Source organism: Paramisgurnus dabryanus, chromosome 23, assembly GCF_030506205.2.
Source record: "Paramisgurnus dabryanus chromosome 23, PD_genome_1.1, whole genome shotgun sequence".
NCBI lineage: Eukaryota > Metazoa > Chordata > Actinopteri > Cypriniformes > Cobitidae > Paramisgurnus > Paramisgurnus dabryanus.
Genome location: NC_133359.1, coordinates 12,888,699 through 12,911,735, shown reverse-complemented (window position 1 = coordinate 12,911,735; position 23,037 = coordinate 12,888,699). Strand labels below are relative to the sequence as shown.

Genomic DNA, 23,037 nt, shown 5'->3' with positions numbered 1-23,037 from the left:
TATGTTTACAGCCTGGTGCAAAAAGCGTTTTTGGTCTAAAGCTAAGTTTGCCCTTCATGACAACTGTGAGGGGGGTAAATGTTTTTGTAACTCCTCCGTTTAAATTATATTAAGCTTTAAAGTTCTGCATAATTAAGGGTGTGGCCACTTGAGTGAGGGGTGAACAGCCACTGCGGTCACTAGAATCGAGCTAGGCAGGCGTGGTTTCAGCAACTAGACACCTCAGCTTCACCCATGTCCCGCCTCTTTACCCATTTTCGGTTATCCGCGAGTGATGTGCGATGACGCGTGGCCAAGATGGCGACAGCAGGCAACGCCTACTTTAAGCTTCAAAAACGATCTTCACAAACCTATGGGTGACATCACGGACACTACGTCCATCTTTTTTTACAGTCTATGGTTTCAATACTACAATATATGGTGTAAAAACGTCTGAGTGCTGCCCTCTTCAGGTTGAATGGTGGCTACTGCAGTTGAATTTTCCTATTGGATGTTGGGTCCAACAAATACCTTGTGACGTAAGCAGTTTCAAGCTCACCACGCCGTTGTTACGATCTCACCACACACTTGATACGGGCTTAGTTCATCCCCTCTATCTGCCCACTTTTCTTGCATGTTTCAAATATTCCCAGTGGGTGGAATCAGGCTCTGACCAGGGGTTTAGTTACGCTTTAAATGTAATGAAACGGTAGGCTACACGCCTACACCATTTTTTATCTACTCAATTGCACCAGCAGTGAACAGCTCGGACCAAAGATATAAATGTACATAGATGCTACATTCGGCAGTTTCAGACACATAAAGTTAGCTGCTAAGTAATTTGCAGCTTGTATTTTCTTCATCGCTGATGTTAACCGGTTAGAGCATTACGGTTTTAACCGTTAATTATTATCTTACATTGTCATAAACAATTTCTATCAATTCCAATTTCCCCCTTTTTTCCTCAGCTTTTAATATGGAGTTTAAGCAATTTGTAGAGCTTCCACCTGACGCAATTGCACCCACATCGATTATCACATGAAAAAATTATTCAAATGTAAACTTCAGTCTTATTATGCTTCTGTATAAGAATTTAAGTAACGGTCCGTCAAACAGATCTTAACAAAGAGGCTGAACTGTCTTATTCTTAGTCAGGATATAGAAATTTAATTTAAAAAAATTTAATCATTTTTGTTAACCTTAATATATGTGACCAGTCATATAATACATCATGATTAGTATTATTTGCACGGTTGTCTGAATTTGATGTGCATTCTGTAGGGTTTAGGTGTTTGTGTAACTCCAAACACAGGGGTGTAATCTGGTTCCCCGGCATCTTCAGGCCACACAAACTGGAATCGACGCAGCAGAGTGACGATGATCAGGAAGAGCTCCATACGAGCAAGACCCTCACCGAGACACACACGGGGTCCTGTAAACAACATACTGTAAATACTGATGACAAAACAGAATGAAACAAGGTAAACAATGAAAAAAATTATTATCCTATATATTTCTGAAGAGTTACCGATAGAAAATGGCATAAAGGCTTCAGGTTTCTCAAACTGGCCCTCATCATTCAGAAAGTTGGCTGGATTAAACTCATGAGGAAACTTCCACTGACCTTCTTCATTCAGTACAGAAGTAAGATTAGGAATAACAAGAGTTCCCTAAAAGAGAAAATGATTAGTAATAATTAAATATGAAAAGCTCTGGATTATTTTGAGGTTTCCTCACCTTTGGGATGTTGTAACCCATCAGCTCTGTGTCTTTGGTGGTGCAGTGAAATACACTCAGTGGTACGGTGTGTGCCACACGCTGAACTTCATGAATCACAGCCTGTGTGTACGGCATATTGTGTCTGTCTTCATACGATGCCTGATCTTTACCTTCCAGAACTTCATCAATCTCTTGCTGACATCTCGCTGGAGAAAAAACAGTGATGAGGTGTGTTTAAGCTTAATAATTAGAGCACAATGATTCAAACTCAATGTGTTTGTAAAATACAAACCCTGAACTCCGGGGTGATTCATGAGGTAGAGAAATGCAGTGAGGAGGGTGTTGGACGTTGTATCAGTCCCTGCAAAGTGCAAATCCACAATGTACATGATGAGCCGGGATTCATCAAAGGTGGAGCCATCATTCCCTCTCTAGAAGCATAAGATATTAAGTAAGGGATAATGTAGAGGCAGCCGGTAGTTATCGGGAAATAAGCCCCGACAGTGTGATCAGGACCCGACGCGAAGCACTGCAGTCAAGCCAGCCGCCACTCCGAAAAAGACGGTCAAACTAGCCCCCCGTTTTTTTTCTGTGTGCACATAAATGAGACATTACGGTAAATGCACGAGAGGAATGATTTCAAAATAAAAGTTTCTCACTAAATCTGCTGATATTTCTGTTGCATTATGTGTCTGTTATAAGGCATTGCTAGGGTATTATGGTTGGTTGCTAGGCTGTTTCTCTTGCATTCTGTGTGGTTGCTAGGGTTCTATAAGTGGTTGCTAGGCTGTTTCTGTTGCATTCTGTTTGGTTGTTAGGCTGTTTATGTTGCATTATGTGTCTGTTTTAAGTAATTGATAGTAGGGCTGTCACTTTTGAGAAAAATCTAATTCGAACGGATTTCGAATATCATGCAATGTATCCGAATATATTCGAATATCTAGGCGCCGCCCCCCACGCGCATCAAAAACCCACCGTAATGGAGATTCAATCACAAAATTATTAACAGTGACAGTCATACACAGGGTTGTCTGGATTACTTTTTACTTAACGTTAATGTTTGAAACAGCAGGTTATCAACTTATGAATAACAAACTTATATAAAAAAAAAATGATTCAGAACAGTTACAAACAATAACGTGACAACTTAAATAGGAGCAGGAGTATATGCAGACGCAAACGGAATTCGCGCCCACAGATTTCGGCAGAAAACTCCGCGGAATTTCGCGGATTTAATGCCCATCATTGACAAGCACACATATCCCACGCTTGAGCGTGTTTGTGACCAGAACTGTCATTGACAACAAGCACACTTATACAAAGCCTATCCCGCGCGTTTGTGAGCCATCATTCACAAGTACATTAACCCTGCGCGTGCTGTTTGCTTGCCCGTTTTAAATTATAGAGAGCACAAACCCTTTGATACTTGAGATGAAATTAAACTTATAGATGAGTTAATCAGATCTCACTTGACTCTGTCGTCTATGTGACGCGCGACAGTCAGCACATGATCATTTAAAATCCGTTTACAAGACAAATGCTGTTGTTGTTTAATATAAAGTTTACATTGCGTTGTAAAAATGATGAAATTATCTTCATACATGCTAATTTCATAATGCGAACGTATTAACACAAGGTATTCTGCTATAATATTTAACACTATAAACAATATGTCATTTTATATACAAACTATAATTCTATCTTGACATGCACATGAGGTTCATTTTAGTCCCATTTGATTCCCTCTCTTGCGCACAGTTGCAGTCGTCGGTCTCACTCTCAGCCTCCTTCCTATTACGAGGTGTTACTGTAAAAAATGCGCTACACATGGCATTTAAAAAAACGGATGGTTTATTTATAGTTCGAATACGGATATTTCACGTCATGTTCGAATGCATATTCGAATATCGAATAAAAAGTGACAGCCCTAATTGATAGGGTATTATGGGTGGTTGCTAGGCTGTTTCTCTTGCATTCTGTGTGGTTGCTAGGGTTCTATAAGTGGTTGCTAGGCTGTTTCTGTTGCATTCTGTTTGGTTGTTAGGCTGTTTATGTTGCATTATGTGTCTGTTTTAAGTAATTGCTAGGGTATTATGGGTGGTTGCTAGGCTGTTTCTCTTGCATTCTGTGTGGTTGCTAGGGTTCTATAAGTGGTTGCTAGGCTGTTTCTGTTGCATTATGTTTGGTTGTTTGGCTGTTTATGTTGCATTATGTGTCTGTTTTAAAGGAACACGCCCACATTTTGGGAATTTAGCTTATTCACCGTATCCCCCAGAGTTAGATAAGTCCATACATACCTTTCTCATCTCCGTGCATGCTGTAACTCTGTCTTACGCACCCCCCGCTAGCTTAGCTTAGCACAAAGACTGGAAGTGAATGGCTTCAGCTAGCATACTGCTCCCAATAAGTGACAAAATAACATGAACTATATTCTCAGAAGGCAAAGCACTGCTACTTGATTTGATCGAACTCTCTGCTCATCACCAGGGGGCTTCTTGGGTGCTGCAAGCAAATCACTCCGCCTAAGTAGCAGAGCTTCACCTTCTGAGAATATAGTTCCCAGTATGTTTACTTTTGAAAGATGGCTCTGTCTCATATGACCTTGTTATTTGTACACAATGTGACTATACAAATCACAACACATAAATAGGAAATGTTTCGATTTTTATTTTGTCACTTATTGGGAGCAGTTTGCTAGCTGAAGCCATTCACTTCCAGTCTTTGTGCTAAGCTAAGCTAGCGGGGGCTGCGTCAGACAGAGTTACAGCACGCACGGATATGAGAAAGGTATGTATGGACTTATCTAACTCTGGGGGATACGGTGAATAAGCTAAATTCCCAAAATATGGGCGTGTTCCTTTAAGTAATTGTTAGGGTATTATGGGTGGTTGCCAGGCTGTTTCTCTTGCATTCTGTGTGGTTGCTAGGGTTCTATAAATGGTTGCTAGGCTGTTTCTGTTGCATTATGTGTCTGTTTTAAGTAATTGCTAGGGTATTATGGGTGGTTGCTAGGCTGTTTCTCTTGCATTCTGTGTGGTTGCTAGGGTTCTATAAGTGGTTGCTAGGCTGTTTCTGTTGCATTCTGTTTGGATGCTAGGCTGTTTCTGTTGCATTCTGTTTGGTTGCTAGGCTGATTCTGTTGCATTCTGTGTCTGTTTAAAGTCATTGCTAGGGTATTATGAGTGCTTGCGAGGCGGTCTCTCTTGCATTCTGTGTGGTTGCTAGGCTGATACTAGGGTTGTATGCGTTGTTGCTAGGTTGTTTTTGTTGCATTCTGGTTACTTGCTATGGTATTGCTAGGGCTTTTTAAGTGGTTGCTAGGGTATAGCTTTGGTTTTGTATGCAATTGCTAGACTGTTGCTAGGGTATATGGGTGGTTGCTAGTCTGTTTCTCTTGCATTCTGTGTCTGTTTAAATCGTTGCTAGGGTATTATTGGTGGCTGCTAGGCTGTTTATCTTGCATTCTGTGTGGTTGCTAGGCTGTTACTAGGGTTTTATGCGTGGTTGCTAGGTTGTTTTTGTTGCATTCTGGTTGCTTGCTATGCTATTGCTAGGGCTTTTAAAGTGGTTGCTAGGGTATATCTTTGGTTTTCTATGTGATTGCTAGACTGTTGCTAGGGTATATGGGTGGATGCTAGGCTGTTTCTGTTGCATTCTGTTTGGTTGCTAGGCTGTTTCTGTTGCATTCTGTGTCTGTTTTAAGTCATTGCTAGGGTATTATGGGTGGTTTCTAGGTTGTTTCTCTTGCATTCTGTGTGGTTGCTAGGCTGTTGCTAGGGTTTTATGCGTGGTTGCTGGGTTGTTTTTGTTGCATTCTGGTTGCTTGCTATGCTATTGCTAGGGCTTTTTAAGTGGTTACTAGGGTATAGCTCTGGTTTTGTATGCAATTGCTAGACTGTTGCTAGGGTATATGGGTGGTTGCTAGTCTGTTTCTCTTGCATTCTGTGTCTGTTTAAATCGTTGCTAGGGTATTATTGGTGGCTGCTAGGCTGTTTATCTTGCATTCTGTGTGGTTGCTAGGCTGTTACTAGGGTTTTATGCGTGGTTGCTAGGTTGTTTTTGTTGCATTCTGGTTGCTTGCTATGCTATTGCTAGGGCTTTTAAAGTGGTTGCTAGGGTATATCTTTGGTTTTCTATGTGATTGCTAGACTGTTGCTAGGGTATATGGGTGGATGCTAGGCTGTTTCTGTTGCATTCTGTTTGGTTGCTAGGCTGTTTCTGTTGCATTCTGTGTCTGTTTTAAGTCATTGCTAGGGTATTATGGGTGGTTTCTAGGTTGTTTCTCTTGCATTCTGTGTGGTTGCTAGGCTGTTGCTAGGGTTTTATGCGTGGTTGCTGGGTTGTTTTTGTTGCATTCTGGTTGCTTGCTATGCTATTGCTAGGGCTTTTTAAGTGGTTACTAGGGTATAGCTCTGGTTTTCTATGTGATTGCTAGACTGTTGCTAGGGTATATGGGTGGTTGCTAGTCTTTTTCTTTTGCATTCTGTGTCTGTTTAAGTCGTTGCTAGGGTATTATTGGTGGCTGCTAGGCTGTTTCTATTGCATTCTGTGTCTGTTAAAAGTCATTGCTAGGGTATTATGGGTGGTTGCTAGGCTGTTTCTCTTGCATTCTGTGTGGTTGCTAGGCTGTTTCTATTGCATTCTGGGTCTGTTTTAATTCATTGCTAGGGTATTATGGGTGGTTGATAGGCTATTTCTGTTGCATTATGTGTCTGTTTAAGTCGTTGCTAGGGTATAATAGGTGGTTGCTATGATGTTTCTGTTGCATTCTGTGTCTGTTTTAAATCATTGCTAGGGTATTGTGGGTGGTTGCTAGGCTATTTCTATTGCATTCTAAGTCATTGCTAGGGTATTGTGGGTGGTTGCTAGGTTGTTTCTATTGTATTCTGTGTCTGTTTTAAATCGTAGCTAGGGATTTATGGGTGGTTGCTAGGCTGTTTTTGTTGCATTCTGGGTCTGTTTTAATTTATTGCTAGGGTATTATGGGTGGTTGCTAGGCTATTTCTATTGCATTATGTGTGGTTGCTACGCTGTTACTAAGGTTTTTTAAATGTTAGCTATGGTATAGCTTTGGTTTTCTCTGTGATTGCTAGACTGTTGCTAAGCTATATGGGTGGTTGCTAGGTTGTTGTTCTGGCATTCTTTGTGGTTGCTAGGGAATTATGGCGGTTGCTAGGCTGTTGCTCTGGGGTTATGTGTGGTTGCTAAGTTGTTGTTGTGGAATTCTGGTTGGTTGCTATGCTATTGCTCTTGTTTTCTGGGTAATTGCTAGACTGTTGATAGGGTTTTATTGGTTATTGCTAGGCTGTTGTTGAGATATTATGGTGGATGACTATGAAGTTGCTAGCATATTAAGGGTGGTTGTTAGGCTGTTGCTGTGACATTCTATGTGATTGCTGGGCTGTTGCTAGGCTACGGTATTTAAATTGGTTGCTAGGATATTGTTATATTTTCTTGGTGATTGCGAAGTTGACCTTTGCTAGGGTATTTTAGGTGGTTTATAAAATTGCTAGGCTGTTCAGGGTAGTTAACACAGAACTGTTATGCGTATAATAGAGAGTCAGTGAGTGAATGATAGGTAGTTGCTACAGCATTATGGGTGGCTGTTAGTGTTACTAGTTGCTGGGTTTTTCAGGGGATTGACAGAGCATTGCTATATAGTTGATAGGGTATTTAAATGAGAAGGTTCTAAAATATCCAACACATGCTGTATTTTTATATATTTAGTTAGATGTTAAAGGAACTACCTGTTTCCAAAGAATCATTCCATCTCTGAAAGATGGTACACCATCTCAGGTTGTCACTCATGCAGTATCATCACAGTCTGATATGCTGTTTTTAAAATAGAGACCTCTAAGATGTCCTATACACTCTGTATTTTCTATACATTTAGTTAGATATTCAAAGAAAACTACCTGTTTGCACAGAATGATTTTACCTCAGAGTGACAGTATACCATCCGAGGATGTCACTTACAGCGTATCAGGCCAATCTGATATGGAGTTTGTAAAATATAGCTCTCCAAAATAACCCAAATACACGTTTATTTTTATAAGATCAAATAGGTGCTTAAAGGAAACTACCTGTTTGCACAGAATGATTTTACCCCAGAGTGACAGTATACCATCTGAGGGTGTCACTTACACCGTATCAGGCCAATCTGATATGCACTTTGTAAAATATAGCTCTCCAAAATAACCCAAATACACGTTTATTTTTATAAGATCAAATAGGTGCTTAAAGGAAACTACCTGTTTGCACAGAATGATTTTACCTCAGAGTGACAGTATACCATCGGAGGGTGTCACTTACACCGTATCAGGCCAATCTGATATGGAGTTTGTAAAATATAGCTCTCCAAAATAACCCAAATACACGTTTATTTTTATAAGATCAAATAGGTGCTTAAAGGAAACTACCTGTTTGCACAGAATGATTTTACCCCAGAGTGACAGTATACCATCTGAGGGTGTCACTTACACCGTATCAGGCCAATCTGATATGCACTTTGTAAAATATAGCTCTCCAAAATAACCCAAATACACGTTTATTTTTATAAGATCAAATAGGTGCTTAAAGGAAACTACCTGTTTGCACAGAATGATTTTACCTCAGAGTGACAGTATACCATCGGAGGGTGTCACTTACACCGTATCAGGCCAATCTGATATGGAGTTTGTAAAATATAGCTCTCCAAAATAACCCAAATACACGTTTATTTTTATAAGATCAAATAGGTGCTTAAAGGAAACTACCTGTTTGCACAGAATGATTTTACCCCAGAGTGACAGTATACCATCGGAGGGTGTCACTTACACCGTATCAGGCCAATCTGATATGGAGTTTGTAAAATATAGCTCTCCAAAATAACCTAAATACATGTTTATTTCTATAAAATCAAATAGATGTTTAAAGGAAACTACCTGTTTGCACAAAATAATTTCACTTCAGAGTGACAGTATACCAACTCAATGTGTCACTCACACCGTATCAGGCCAATCTGATATGGAGTTTGTAAAATACAGCTCTCCAAAATAACCTAAATACATGTTTATTTCTATAAGAACAAATACCTGTTTAAAGGAAACTACCTGTTTGCACAGAATAATTTCACTTCAGAGTGACAGTATACCACCTCAAGGTGTCACTCACAAAATATCAGGCCAATCTGATATGGAGTTTATAAATTACAGCTCTCCAAAATATCATAAATACTTGATTGTTTCTATAAGATAAAAAAGGTGCTTAAAGGAAACTACCTGTTTGCACAGAATGATTTTACCTCAGAGTGACAGTATACCACCTCAATGTGTCACTCACAACATATCAGGCCAATCTGATATGGAGTTTGTAAAATACAGTTCTCCAAAATAACCCAAATACACGTTTATTTTTATAAGATCAAATAGGTGCTTAAAGGAAACTACCTGTTTGCACAGAATGATTTTACCCCAGAGTGACAGTATACCATCTGAGGGTGTCACTTACACCGTATCAGGCCAATCTGATATGGAGTTTGTAAAATATAGCTCTCCAAAATAACCTAAATACATGTTTATTTCTATAAAATCAAATAGATGTTTAAAGTAAACTACCTGTTTGCACAAAATAATTTCACTTCAGAGTGACAGTATACCAACTCAATGTGTCACTCACACCGTATCAGGCCAATCTGATAAGGAGTTTGTAAAATATAGCTCTCCAAAATAACCTAAATACATGTTTATTTCTATAAGAACAAATGCCTGTTTAAAGGAAACTACCTGTTTGCACAGAATAATTTCACTTCAGAGTGACAGTATACCACCTCAAGGTGTCACTCACAAAATATCAGGCCAATCTGATATGGAGTTTGTAAAATACAGCTCTCCAAAATAACCTAAATACATGTTTATTTCTATAAGAACAAATACCTGTTTAAAGGAAACTACCTGTTTGCACAGAATAATTTCACCTCAGAGTGACAGTATACCACCTCAAGGTGTCACTCACAAAATATCAGGCCAATCTGATATGGAGTTTATAAATTACAGCTCTCCAAAATATCATAAATACTTGATTGTTTCTATAAGATAAAATAGGTGCTTAAAGGAAACTACCTGTTTGCACAGAATGATTTTACCTCAGAGTGACAGTATACCACCTCAATGTGTCACTCACATTGTATCAGGCCAATCTGATATGGAGTTTGTAAAATACAGTTCTCCAAAATAACCCAAATACACGTTTATTTTTATAAGATCAAATAGGTGCTTAAAGGAAACTACCTGTTTGCACAGAATGATTTTACCCCAGAGTGACAGTATACCATCTGAGGGTGTCACTTACACCATATCAGGCCAATCTGATATGGAGTTTGTAAAATATAGCTCTCCAAAACAACCTAAATACATGTTTATTTCTATTAGAACAAATGCCTGTTTAAAGGAAACTACCTGTTTGCACAGAATAATTTCACTTCAGAGTGACAGTATACCACCTCAATGTGTAACTCACACAATATCAAGTCAATCTGATATGGAGTTTGTAAAATACAGCTCTCCAAAATATCATAAATACTTGATTGTTTCTATAAGATCAAATAGGTGCTTAATGGAAACTACCTGTTTGCACAGAATGATTTTACCTCAGAGTGACAGTAAACCATCTGAAGGTGTCACTTACACTGTATCAGGCCAATCTGATATGGAGTTTGTAAAATATAGCTCTCCAAAATAACCTAAATACATGTTTATTTCTATAAAAACAAATACCTGTTTAAAGGAAACTACTTGTTTGCACAGAATGATTTTACCTCAGAGTGACAGTAAACCATCTGAAGGTGTCACTTACACTGTATCAGGCCAATCTGATATGGAGTTTGTAAATTATAGCTCTCCAAAATAACCTAAATACATGTTTATTTCTATAAGAACAAATACCTGTTTAAAGGAAACTACCTGTTTGCACAAAATAATTTCACTTCAGAGTGACAGTATACCACCTTAATGTGTCACTCACACCGTATCAGGCCAATCTGATATGGAGTTTGTAAGATACAGCTCTCCAAAATAACCTAAATACATGTTTATTTTTAAAAGATCAAATAGGTGCTTAAAGGAAACTACCTGTTTGCACAGAATGATTTTACCCCAGAGTGACAGTATACCATCTGAGGTTGTCACTTACACCGTATCAGGCCAATCTGATATGGAGTTTGTAAAATATAGCTCTCCGAAATAACCTAAATACATGTTTATTTTTAAAAGATCAAATGCCTGTTTAAAGGAAACTACCTGTTTGCACAGAATAATTTCACTTCAGAGTGACAGTATACCACCTCAAGGTGTCACTCACAAAATATCAGGCCAATCTTATATGGAGTTTATAAATTACAGCTCTCCAAAATATCATAAATACTTGATTGTTTCTATAGATAAAATAGGTGCTTAAAGGAAACTACCTGTTTGCACAGAATGATTTCACTTCAGAGTGACAGTATACCACCTCAAGGTGTTACTCACAACATATCAGGCCAATCTGATATGGAGTTTGTAAATTACAGCTCTCCAAAATAGCATAATTTTTAATTATTTCTATAAGATTAAATAGATGCTTAAAGAAAACTACCTGTTTGCACAGAATAATTTCACTTCAGAGGGACAGTATCCCATCTCAGGGTATCACTCACAACATATCAGGACAATCTGATATGGAGTTTGTAAAATACAGCTGTTCAAAATAATTTAAATACACATTTTATTTTAAAAACTCTGCATCAGATTGACTTGATATTGTGTGAGTGACACCTTGAGGTGGTATACTGTCATTCTGAAGTGAAATTATTCTCTGCAAACAGGTAGTTTCCTTTAAAAATCTATTTGATCTTATAGAAATAAACATGTATTTAGGTTATTTTGGAGAGCTGTATTTTACTAACTCCATATCAGATTGTCTTGATATTGTGTGAGTGACACCTTGAGGTGATATACTGTCACTCTAAAGTGAAATTATTATGTGCAAACAGGTAGTTTCCTTTAAGCATCTATTTGATCTTATAGAAATAATTGAATATTATGCTATTTTGGAGAGCTATATTTTACAAACTCCATATCAGATTGGCCTGATACGGTGTAAGTGACACCCTCAGATGGTATACTGTCACTCTGAGGTAAAATCATTCTGTGCAAACAGGTAGTTTTCTTTAAGCACCTATCTGATCTTATAGAAATAAACATGTTTTTAGGTTATTTGGAGAGCTGTATTTTACAAAATCTATATCAGATTGTCCTGATATGTTGTGACTGATACCCTGAGATTGGATACTGTCCCTCTGAAGTGAAATTATTCTGTGCAAACAGGTATTTCCTATAAGCACCTATTTGATCTCATAGAAATAAACATGTATTTAGGATATTTTGGAGAGCTGTATTTTACAAACTTTATATCAGATTGGCCTGATACAGTGTGAGTGACACATTGAGGTGGTATACTGTCACTCTGAAGTGAAATTATTTTATGCAAACTGGTAGTTTCCTTTAAACAGGTATTTGATCTTATAGAAATAAACGTGTATTTAGGTTATTTTGGAGAGCTATATTTTATAAAGTGCATATCAGATTGGCCTGATACGGTGTAGGTGACACCCTCAGATGGTATACTGTCACTCTGAGGTAAAACCATTCTGTGCAAACAGGTAGTTTCCTTTAAGCACCTATTTGATCTTATAGAAATAATCAAGTATTTATGATATTTTGGAGAGCTGTATTTTACAAACTCTATATCAGTTTGTCCTGATATGTTGTGACTGATACCCTGAGATGGGATACTGTCCCTCTGAAGTGAAATTATTCTGTGCAAACAGGTAGTTTCCTTTAAGCACCTATATGATCTCATAGAAATAAACATGTATTTAGGTTATTTTGGAGAGCTATATTTTACAAACTCTATATCAGATTGGCCTGATACAGTGTAAGTGACACCCTCAGATGGTATACTGTCACTCTGAGGTAAAATCATTCTGTGCAAACAGGTAGTTTCCATTAGGCACCTATTTGATCTTATAGAAACAATCAAGTATTTATGATATTTTGGAGAGCTGTATTTTACAAACCCCATATCGCATTGGCCTGATACGGTGTGAGTGACACATTAAGGTGGTATACTGTCACTCTGAAGTGAAATTATTTTGTGCAAACAGGTAGTTTCCATTAAACAGGTATTTGATCTTATAGAAATAAACGTGTATTTAGGTTATTTTGGAGAGCTGTATTTTACAAACTCCATATCAGATTGGCCTGATACGGTGTGAGTGACACATTAAGGTGGTATACTGTCACTCTGAGGTAAAATCATTCTGTGCAAACAGGTAGTTTCCATTAGGCACCTATTTGATCTTATAGAAACAATCAAGTATTTATGATATTTTGGAGAACTGTATTTTACAAACTCCATATGAGATTGGCCTGATACGGTGTGAGTGACACCCTCAGATGGTATACTGTCACTCTGAGGTAAAATCATTCTGTGCAAACAGGTAGTTTCCTTTAAGCACCTATTTGATCTTATAGAAATAAACGTGTATTTAGATTATTTTGGAGAGCTATATTTTACAAAGTGCATATCAGCTTGGCCTGATACGGTGTAAGTGACACCCTCAGATGGTATACTGTCACTCTGAGGTAAAATCATTCTGTGCAAACAGGTAGTTTCCTTTAAGCACCTATTTGATCTTATAGAAATAATCAAGTATTTATGATATTTTGGAGAGCTGTATTTTAAAAACTCTATATCAGATTGTCCTGATATGTTGTGACTGATACCCTGAGATGGGATACTGTCCCTCTGAAGTGAAATTATTCTGTGCAAACAGGTAGTTTCATTTAAACATCTATTTGATCTTATAAAAATAAATGTGTATTTATGCTATTTTGGAGAGCTGTATTTTACAAACTCTATATCAGATTGGCCTGATACAGTGTGAGTGACACATTGAGGTGGTGTACTGTCACTCTGAAGTGAAATTATTTTGTGCAAACAGGTAGTTTCCTTTAAACATCTATTTGATCTCATAAAAATAAACGTGTATTTGGGTATTTTGGAAGCTATATTTTACAAACTCTATTTCAGATTGCCCTTATACAATGTAAGTGACACCCTCAGATGGTATACTGTCACTCTGAGGTAAAATAATTCTGTGCAAACAGGTAGTTTCCTTTAAGCACCTCTTTTATCTTATAGAAACAATCAAGTATTTATGCTATTTTGGAGAGCTGTATTTTACAAACTCTATATCAGATTGGCCTGATACAGTGTGAGTGACACGATGAGGTGGTATACTGTCACTCTGAAGTGAAATTATTCTGTGCAAACAGGTAGTTTCCTTTAAACATCTATTTGATCTTATAAAAATAAATGTGTATTTGGGTTATTTTGGAGAGCTATATTTTACAAACTCTATATCAGATTGGCCTGATACAGTGTGAGTGACATATTGAGGTGGTATACTGTCACTCTGAAGTGAAATTATTTTGTGCAAACAGGTAGTTTCCTTTAAACATCTATTTGATCTTATAAAAATAAATGTGTATTTGGGTTATTTTGGAGAGCTATATTTTACAAACTCTATATCAGATTGGCCTGATACAGTGTGAGTGACATATTGAGGTGGTATACTGTCACTCTGAAGTGAAATTATTCTGTGCAAACAGGTAGTTTCCTTTAAACATCTATTTGATCTTATAAAAATAAATGTGTATTTGGGTTATTTTGGAGAGCTATACTTTACAAACTCTATATCAGATTGGCCTGATACAATGTAAGTGACACATTGAGGTGGTATACTGTCACTCTGAGGTAAAATAATTCTGTGCAAACAGGTAGTTTCCTTTAAGCACCTCTTTTATCTTATAGAAACAATCAAGTATTTATGCTATTTTGGAGAGCTGTATTTTACAAACTCTATATCAGATTGGCCTGATACAGTGTGAGTGACACAATGAGGTGGTATACTGTCACTCTGAAGTGAAATTATTCTGTGCAAACAGGTAGTTTCCTTTAACTCTTTCACCGCCAGCATTTTTAAAAAAAGTTGCCAGCCAGCGCCAGCGTTTTTCATGATTTTCACCAAAGTTTAATGCCTTCCAGAAAATGTTCTTCTTTAAATATATAAACATACAATATACCAAATGAAAGAACAGACCCTCTGCTTTCAAACAAAAAAAAACGTTTCATCCTACCTTTAGTGGTTCTTTTGCAATCAGCTTTTGAATATGGGTAGGTTTTTGCAAAAACACCATATTTTGAGCAAAAAGCAGAGATAATTCCATTTTTATGACGGACTTTTCATAGAGATCATATTCAGAGCGATCTTTAAAACAGACACGGACATGCAGCAGCTTGCCATAGGGCAATACTTCCGGTTTTAAAAAGTTGCGGAAGGGCACCACCTGGTGGATAATAGCGGTATTGCGGAAAGACGGAAAATCTCGTCATTGGCGGGGAAGCGTTTTCTCTTAATTGACGAGATATCTCGTCAATGGCGGGGAAAGAGTTAAACATCTATTTGATCTTATAAAAATTAATGTGTATTTGGGTTATTTTGGAGAGCTATATTTTACAAACTCCATATCAGATTGGCCTGATACGGTGTTAGTGACATATTGAGGTGGTATACTGTCACTCTGAAGTGAAATTATTTTGTGCAAACAGATAGTTTCCTTTAAACATCTATTTGATCTTATAAAAATAAACGTGTATTTGGGTTTTTTGGAGAGCTATATTTTACAAACTCTATATCAGATTGGCCTGATACAATGTAAGTGACACATTGAGGTGGTATACTGTCACTCTGAGGTAAAATAATTCTGTGCAAACAGGTAGTTTCCTTTAAGCACCTCTTTTATCTTATAGAAACAATCAAGTATTTATGCTATTTTGGAGAGCTGTATTTTACAAACTCTATATCAGATTGGCCTGATACAGTGTGAGTGACACAATGAGGTGGTATACTGTCACTCTGAAGTGAAATTATTCTGTGCAAACAGGTAGTTTCCTTCAAACATCTATTTGATCTTATAAAAATAAATGTGTATTTGGGTTATTTTGGAGAGCTATATTTTACAAACTCCATATCAGATTGGCCTGATACGGTGTGAGTGACATATTGAGGTGGTATACTGTCACTCTGAAGTGAAATTATTTTGTGCAAACAGATAGTTTCCTTTAAACATCTATTTGATTTAATAGAAATAAACATGTATTTAGGTTATTTCAGAGAGCTGTATTTTACAAACTCCATATCAGATTGGCCTGATATGTTGTGAGTGACACCTTGGGGTGGTACACTGTCACTCTGAAGTAAAATCATTCTGTGCCAACAGGTAGTTTCCTTTGCACATGTATTTGATCTTATAGAAATAAACATGTATTTGATCTTATAGAAATAAATATGTATTTAGGTTATGTTGGAGAGCTATATTTTACAAACTCCATATCAGATTGGTCTGATATGTTGTCTGTGACACCTTGAGGTAGGATACTGTCACTCTGAGGTGAAATTATTCTGCGCAAACAGGTGGTTTCCCTTAAACGTCTAACTGAATGTATAGGACATTTTCGAACTCTCTATTTTAAAAACAGCATATCAGACTGTGATGATACTGCAGGGGTGACAACCTGAGATGGTGTACTATCATTCAGAAGTAGAATGATTCTGTGGAAACAGGTAGTTTTCTTTTAATATCTAACTGAATGTACAGAAAATACAGAGTGTATAGGACATCTTAGAGGTGTCTATTTTAAAAACAGCATATCAGACTGTGTTGATACTGCATGAGTGACAACCTGAGATGGTGTACCATCATTCAGAGATGGAATGATTCTTTGGAAACATGTAGTTCCTTTAACATCTAACTAAATATATAAAAATAATACAGCATGTGTTGGATATTTTAGAGCCTTCTCATTTAAATACCCTATCAACTATATAGCAATGCTCTGTCAATCCCCTGAACAACCCAGCATCTAGTAACACTAACAGCCACCCATAATGCTGTATCAACTACCAATCATTCACTCACTGACTCTCTATTATATGCATAACAGTTCTGTGTTAACTACCCTGAACAGCCTAGCAATTTAATAAACCACCTAAAATACCCTAGCAAAGGCCTATCAATCATTTAGAAAGACACAGCCTCAACGTCGCAATCACCAAGAAAACATAATATCCTAGCAACCAATTTAAATACCGTAGCCTAGCAACAGCCCAGCAATCACATAGAATGTCACAGCAACAGCCTAACAACCACCCTTAATATGCTAGCAACTTTATAGTAATCCACCATAATATCTCAACAACAGCCTAGCAATAACCAATAAAACCCTATCAACAGTCTAGCAATCACCCAGAAAACAAGAGCAATAGCATAGCAACCAACCAGAATTCCACGACAACAACCTAGAAACCAGAAAGAATGCCAGAACAGCAGCCTAGCAACCACCCATATAGCCTAACAACAGTCTAGCAATCACAGAGAAAACCATTTAAAAAAACCTTAGTAACAGCCTAGCAACCACACATAATGCAATAGAAATAGCCTAGCAAACAACCACAATACCCTAGCAATGATTTAAAAGAGACACAGAATGCAACAGAAACAGCCTAGCAACCACCCATAAATCCCTAGCTACGATTTAAAACAGACACAGAATGCAATAGAAACAGCCTAGCAACCACCTATAATACCCTAGCAATGACTTTAAACTGACACAGAATGCAATAGAAACAGCCTAGCAACCACCCACAATACCCTAGCAACGACTTAGAATGCAATAGAAATAGCCTAGCAATGATTTAAAACAGACACAGAATGTAACAGAAACATCATAGCAACCACCCATAATACCCTAGCAACGGCTTAAACAGACACATAATGCAACAGAATAGCCTAGCAACCACCCATAATACCCTAGCAATGAATTAAAACAGACCCAGAATGCAATAGAAACAGCCTAGCAACCATGCAAAATGCAACAGATAAAGCCCTGCAACCACCCATAATACCCTAGCAATGACTTTTAACAGACACAGAATGCAATAGAAACAGCCTAGCAGCCACCAATAATACCCTAGCAACGACTTAAACAGACACAGAATGCAACAAAAACAGACTAGCAACCACCCATATACCCTAGCAACAGTCTAGCAATCATATAGAAAACCAAAGCTATACCCTAGCAACCACTTAAAAAGCCCTAACAATAGCACAGCATCAACCAGAATGCAACAAAAACAACCTAGCAACCACGCATAAAACCCTAGTAACAGCCTAGCAACCACACAGAATGCAAGAGAAACAACCTAGCAACCACCCATAATACCCTAGCAACAATTTAAAGAACCCTAGCAACAGCCTAGCAACCACACAGAATGCAAGAGAGACCGCCTAGCAACCACCCATAATACCCTAGCAATGACTTAAAACAGACACAGAATGCAACAGAAAAAGCCTAGCAACCAAACAGAATGCTACAGAAACAGCCTAGCAACCACTTATAGAACCCTAGCAACCACATAGAATGCAAGAGAAACCGCCTAGCAACCACCCATAATACCCTGGCAATGACTTAAAACAGACACATAATGCAACAGAAACAGCCTAGCAACCACTTATAGAACCCTAGCAACCACACAGAATGCAATAGAAACAGCCTAGCAACCACCCATAATACCCTAGCAACAGTCTAGCAATCGCATAGAAAACCAAAGCTATACCCTAGCAACCACTTAAAAAGCCCTAACAATAGCACAGCATCAACCAGAATGCAACAATAACAACCTAGCAACCACACAGAATGCAAGAGAAGCAACCTAGCAACCACCCATAATACCCTAGCAACAACTTAAAGAACCTTAGCAACAGCCTAACAACCACACAGAATGCAAGAGAGACCGCCTAGCAACCACCCATAACACCCTAGCAATGACTTAAAACAGACACAGAATGCAACAGAAACAGCCTAGCAACCAAACAGAATGCAACAGAAACACCCTAGCAACCACTTATAGAACCCTAGCAACCACACAGAATGCAAGAGAAACAGCCTAGCAACCACCCATAATACCCTAGCAATTACTTAAAACAGACACATAATGCAACAAAAACAGCCTAGCAACCATTTATAGAACCCTAGCAACCACACAGAATGCAAGAGAAACAGCCTAGCAACCACCCGTAATACCCTAGCAATGACTTAAAACAGACACATAATGCAACAAAAACAGCCTAGCAACCATTTATAGAACCCTAGCAACCACACAGAATGCAAGAGAAACAGCCTAGCAACCACCCATAATACCCTAGCAATGACTTAAAAGAGACACATAATTCAACAGAAATATCAGCAGATTAAGTGAGAAACTTTTATTTTGAAATCATTCCTCTCGTGCGTTTACCGTAATGTCTCATTTATCTGCACACAGAAGAAAAAAAACGGGGGGCTAGTTTGACCGTCTTTTTCGGAGTGGCGGCTGGCTTGACCGCAGTCGCGAAGCGGAGGGTCTTGTATCACACTGAAGGGGCTTATTTCCCGATAACTACCGGCTGACTCTACATTATCCCGCTTATTACACGGCTACTTGTCACATAAGAAAAAAAACTGGACATGAATATGAATTTGAAACATTTTATTGGCATATTTGTTTTAAATTAACATTTTTATCCTTCCGCGAAACTTTGCACAGATGCATAAAATGATCGTAATACCTTATTAAGATCCTCTGCTTCATACTTGTCTGTCTCCATTTTTTTCTCTTTTAGCCAGTCTTTGAGAAGTTTTAATGCCCATTCTGTATTTTTTTGTGTGTTGGCTTCGTAGCTGTCATGCTCTATTTTGTCAAGTTCAGTCTCAGTAAGCTCTCTGTGTCTTGTCGTGGTTGTCCAGTGTTTGTCACAAGATGGCGCCAAACAGACAGTAATCTTTATTGATCTTTATTGGCGCGGAGCGATCTTACTCGTAAAAGGAGTACCGGCTATGCGTTATTATTTTGGAGCGGTTATTATTCGAAAAGAACGAACCTGCAAATGTCTCAACTGACCAATCAGAATCAAGCATTCCAGAGAGCCGTGTAATAAGAAGTTTTATCAATGAGGTTTAATTTGTTTGAGTCATGCATATAAAACACAATCTCAAACCTTTTCAAGCTCATCCAGATAGCAGTCAATGAAGTCTCTCGGCTCTCCTGGGACTCTGGTCTTCTTGTGCTCGTTGATCAAAGTCAAAGTCATATTTTTTATCTCCTCAATGACTTTAAAACCTTTTCTAAATGGTAGAGGAATGCATCTCAATGCAGGAACTGTGTCGTATATCTGTTTAAAATGGAAATATTTGACATTCTCATATATATTTCTTCATTTAACAGATGCTTTCATTGAATTATGCTATATGACAACAATAGCAACTTCTCAAATAATCTTTGGCATCATTTCCCATGTACACATTTTTATTTCTATTAATTTAGCAATTATGGTTTATGTAAACACTGTTTTTGAAAGCAGATGTTTTTTGGGATCCAGTATCTCTCTCACCATGTTCCATGGTCCATTGAGGATCTTTGAAATAGCTGTACTGAGTTGAACATAGCGTGTAAGAAATTCATCACTGTAGTCAAAGCGCGATCCAAACAGAACCAAACTGATAACATTTGATGCAGCATTGTGGAACCAGGTCTGAGGACTCACCGTTCTTCCTGTACAATGTTACAATTTTGAAAACATTTGTCAGCAAGTGCCAATAAAAGATATGAAATCATTAAAATAATTTTTTGTATTAAAACAAATACCAGCATTTTCTTCCAAACAAGCAACAATATGTGAGATCTCTCCCAGAATCCTCTCTTCCATTGTTTGCTTCCCCAAACCAAAGTTTCTCAGGGTCATGAGAGCAAAACGTCGATGTTCCTTCCAACCAGGGCCATAGTCGGCAAAAATAACACCTTTATCGAAATTGTGAGGTAAGTTTTGAGCTCAAGTGAATTTTAAAACTATTGACTTCCAACACCAATCAATTAGAATTACATTTATTTTATGCTTCTTAGCAAATATTAAGAACATTAAAGGAAAAGTTCACCAAAAAATGAAAAATCTTTTTTCCTGATCTCATTTAGACCTGTATGAATTTTTTTTCTAAAGAACAAAAAAGAAGACATTTTGATAAGCTGGTGTAAACCATTGACTTCCATAGTAGGAAAAACAAATCCTATGGAATTCAGTGGGAACTGTCAACTTACAAAAGAAAATCTTATTTTGTGTTCATCAGAAATTAAAGGTCATACAGGTCTAGAACAACATAAGGGTGAGTTAATGATGAGAGATTATTTTTTGGGTGAACTATCCCTTTAATGTTCTTAATATTTGCTAAGATGCATATTCACTTTTGTTTTTGACCCCATTTTTCATGAGCTGAATTCAAAGATCTAAGACTTTTTCTATGTACACAAAATAAATTTTACTCAAAAAATTGTTCACAAATCGGACTAAATCTGTGTTAGTGAGCACTTCTCCTTTGCCGAGATAATCCATCCACTTTACAGTGTGGGTATCAAGATGATTAGACAGCATGATTATTGCACAGGTATAAAGTAACCTTATGCAACCTGAAGCGAGTGACAACACAAACAGTAGATCGGACCTAACTGCATGCATGTAGAATATACGACTCATCATAATGTATATATTTTAAATAAATTCTTTAAAAAATACTTAAATAGTTAAATATTTAATTTATGAGTAGTCAGTGCCATATTTTACATAAGATTTTACTCAAATAGGCTAACGTTACTTATTTAACTTAATTCATAACACAAAATGGCAACTATAAATTCATGTGCCTGCCTTTGGTTGTTTCTTTGCATCGCAGCAAAATCTCTTTTCTGCTTCTTCTCCTTTAAGTGACAGCACATCGGTTCAGTTCATAATTAAATCGAACATGGATTGATTAACTATTTACAATAAAAGCAAGTGATAATGATTAAATAATTAAGATGGGGTTCATTCTTACATTTCAAATTTTTAATTTTTATAGATAACATAAAGGATCAAAATGTGATCATATAGCATATGTATTGTTCACCAGGATTTATTCAACATGCAATAGTTAATAATGACTATTAAATAAGTAATAAGTTACTAATTGCTACTTAACCCAAAGATTAATATGCTATTACCTACTGATTAGTTAATCGTTCTTCTTTATTACCAGTAGTGATAACAGTGTTAATGCAGCACTAAGCATTTGTTCTGCTACACTACTTCCTGTGTAACCTATTAAGTATGGACCATTATTTTGAGTTCAACTCATAACAAATGGGGGCAAAAACAATGTTGCGGTCAGTGTAAACGATTGATGCTGTAATTCCTTTTACGTACCTTTATTCTCTGTCATATGATTGATCATAAATTCCTGAGGCCGTCCTGAAAAGTCTACAGCTTTAGTAAGCAGAGCTTCCTTCATAACCTCAAAACCATTAAGAACCACTGCTGGTTTTGATCCCCAAAACAGGCCATAAAGCTTCCCATAGCGTTCTGCAAACTAAAAATATGCACAAAAAAGATTTTGATTTAAAATGACAAGAAATAATTCCAAAATTTTCTGCAAGTTATGTAAATCACAGTTTTTTTTATTAAATATAAAAAAATCTTTATAAATAGAGAACAGAACTGATACGATACTCTTTTAAAATCTTTCAAAGGATTGGCAATGTCCAGATGAAGCAGATTTCCAAATACTGGAAGAGGTTGAGGTCCAGGGGGAAAGTTCTTGGGCTTTCGGATCCGAATGAAGAGGAATAAGAGGAATATGCATATCCACGCAACAACCAAAGAACCCAGCATGCTGACTGACACACTGTATGTACTGCTGTAAGCTTTGTTTTACACCAGTAAAGAGCTTGTGAACTTAAATCACCTGTTAAAACAAACTGAATCTGCTCTATGCTGCATGTGTTTACAATGCGCGTGTTCAGATATGGCCATATACCAGGCGTAATAAAATAATCAGTCTGATAAGCAAGCACTCGTGATAGTTTTGGAATTCGGATTCAGATTTTTTTTCAGAAATGACCCACAAAGTGTAAACACACCACCAAAGATAAGACCCAGATAGCAATTGACATCTGGCCCAGATGTGGCCCACATCTCCCACATTCATCTGGCTCACATACCGCGTGGAATGACAGCGATGACTCAACCTGAGTGCGCTGCCAGAAGTCAGCCATAACCGTGCCAGATATGGGCCACATTTCAGAAATGGCATGGGCCACATCAGGCCCAGATGTCAGTCACTCCACTGACATCTGGG

The 23,037-nt window shown here is 37.5% G+C and overlaps 1 protein-coding gene across 1 annotated transcript; it reads right to left on the bottom strand.

Annotated features, from left to right (window-relative positions):
- Window positions 1-953: 953 nt before the first annotated feature.
- On the bottom strand, window positions 954-22,608 carry LOC135781338 (cytochrome P450 2D15-like). The gene is made up of 9 exons (XM_065291758.2): window positions 22,410-22,608; window positions 22,107-22,269; window positions 20,522-20,674; window positions 20,268-20,428; window positions 19,875-20,048; window positions 1,991-2,129; window positions 1,717-1,904; window positions 1,508-1,649; window positions 954-1,411 (listed from the first exon to the last, which is right to left on the bottom strand). Exons 1-9 carry the CDS (start codon window positions 22,569-22,571, stop codon window positions 1,221-1,223), a joined length of 1,473 nt encoding a protein of 490 aa, XP_065147830.1. The 5' UTR covers window positions 22,572-22,608; the 3' UTR covers window positions 954-1,220.
- Between the last annotated feature and the right edge of the window lie 429 nt (window positions 22,609-23,037).

Bases quoted from the DNA above. Each gene is read 5' to 3' on its own strand.
- LOC135781338 (XM_065291758.2), bottom strand. From the start codon at position 22,571: ATGCTGGGTTCTTTGGTTGTTGCGTGGATATGCATATTCCTCTTATTC. The intron at 20,429-20,521 runs GTATTTGTTTTA...AACATTGTACAG, and splicing joins TTGTTTGGAAGAAAATGCTG to GAAGAACGGTGAGTCCTCAG. The intron at 1,412-1,507 runs GTAACTCTTCAG...TGTTGTTTACAG, and splicing joins CTTTATGCCATTTTCTATCG to GACCCCGTGTGTGTCTCGGT.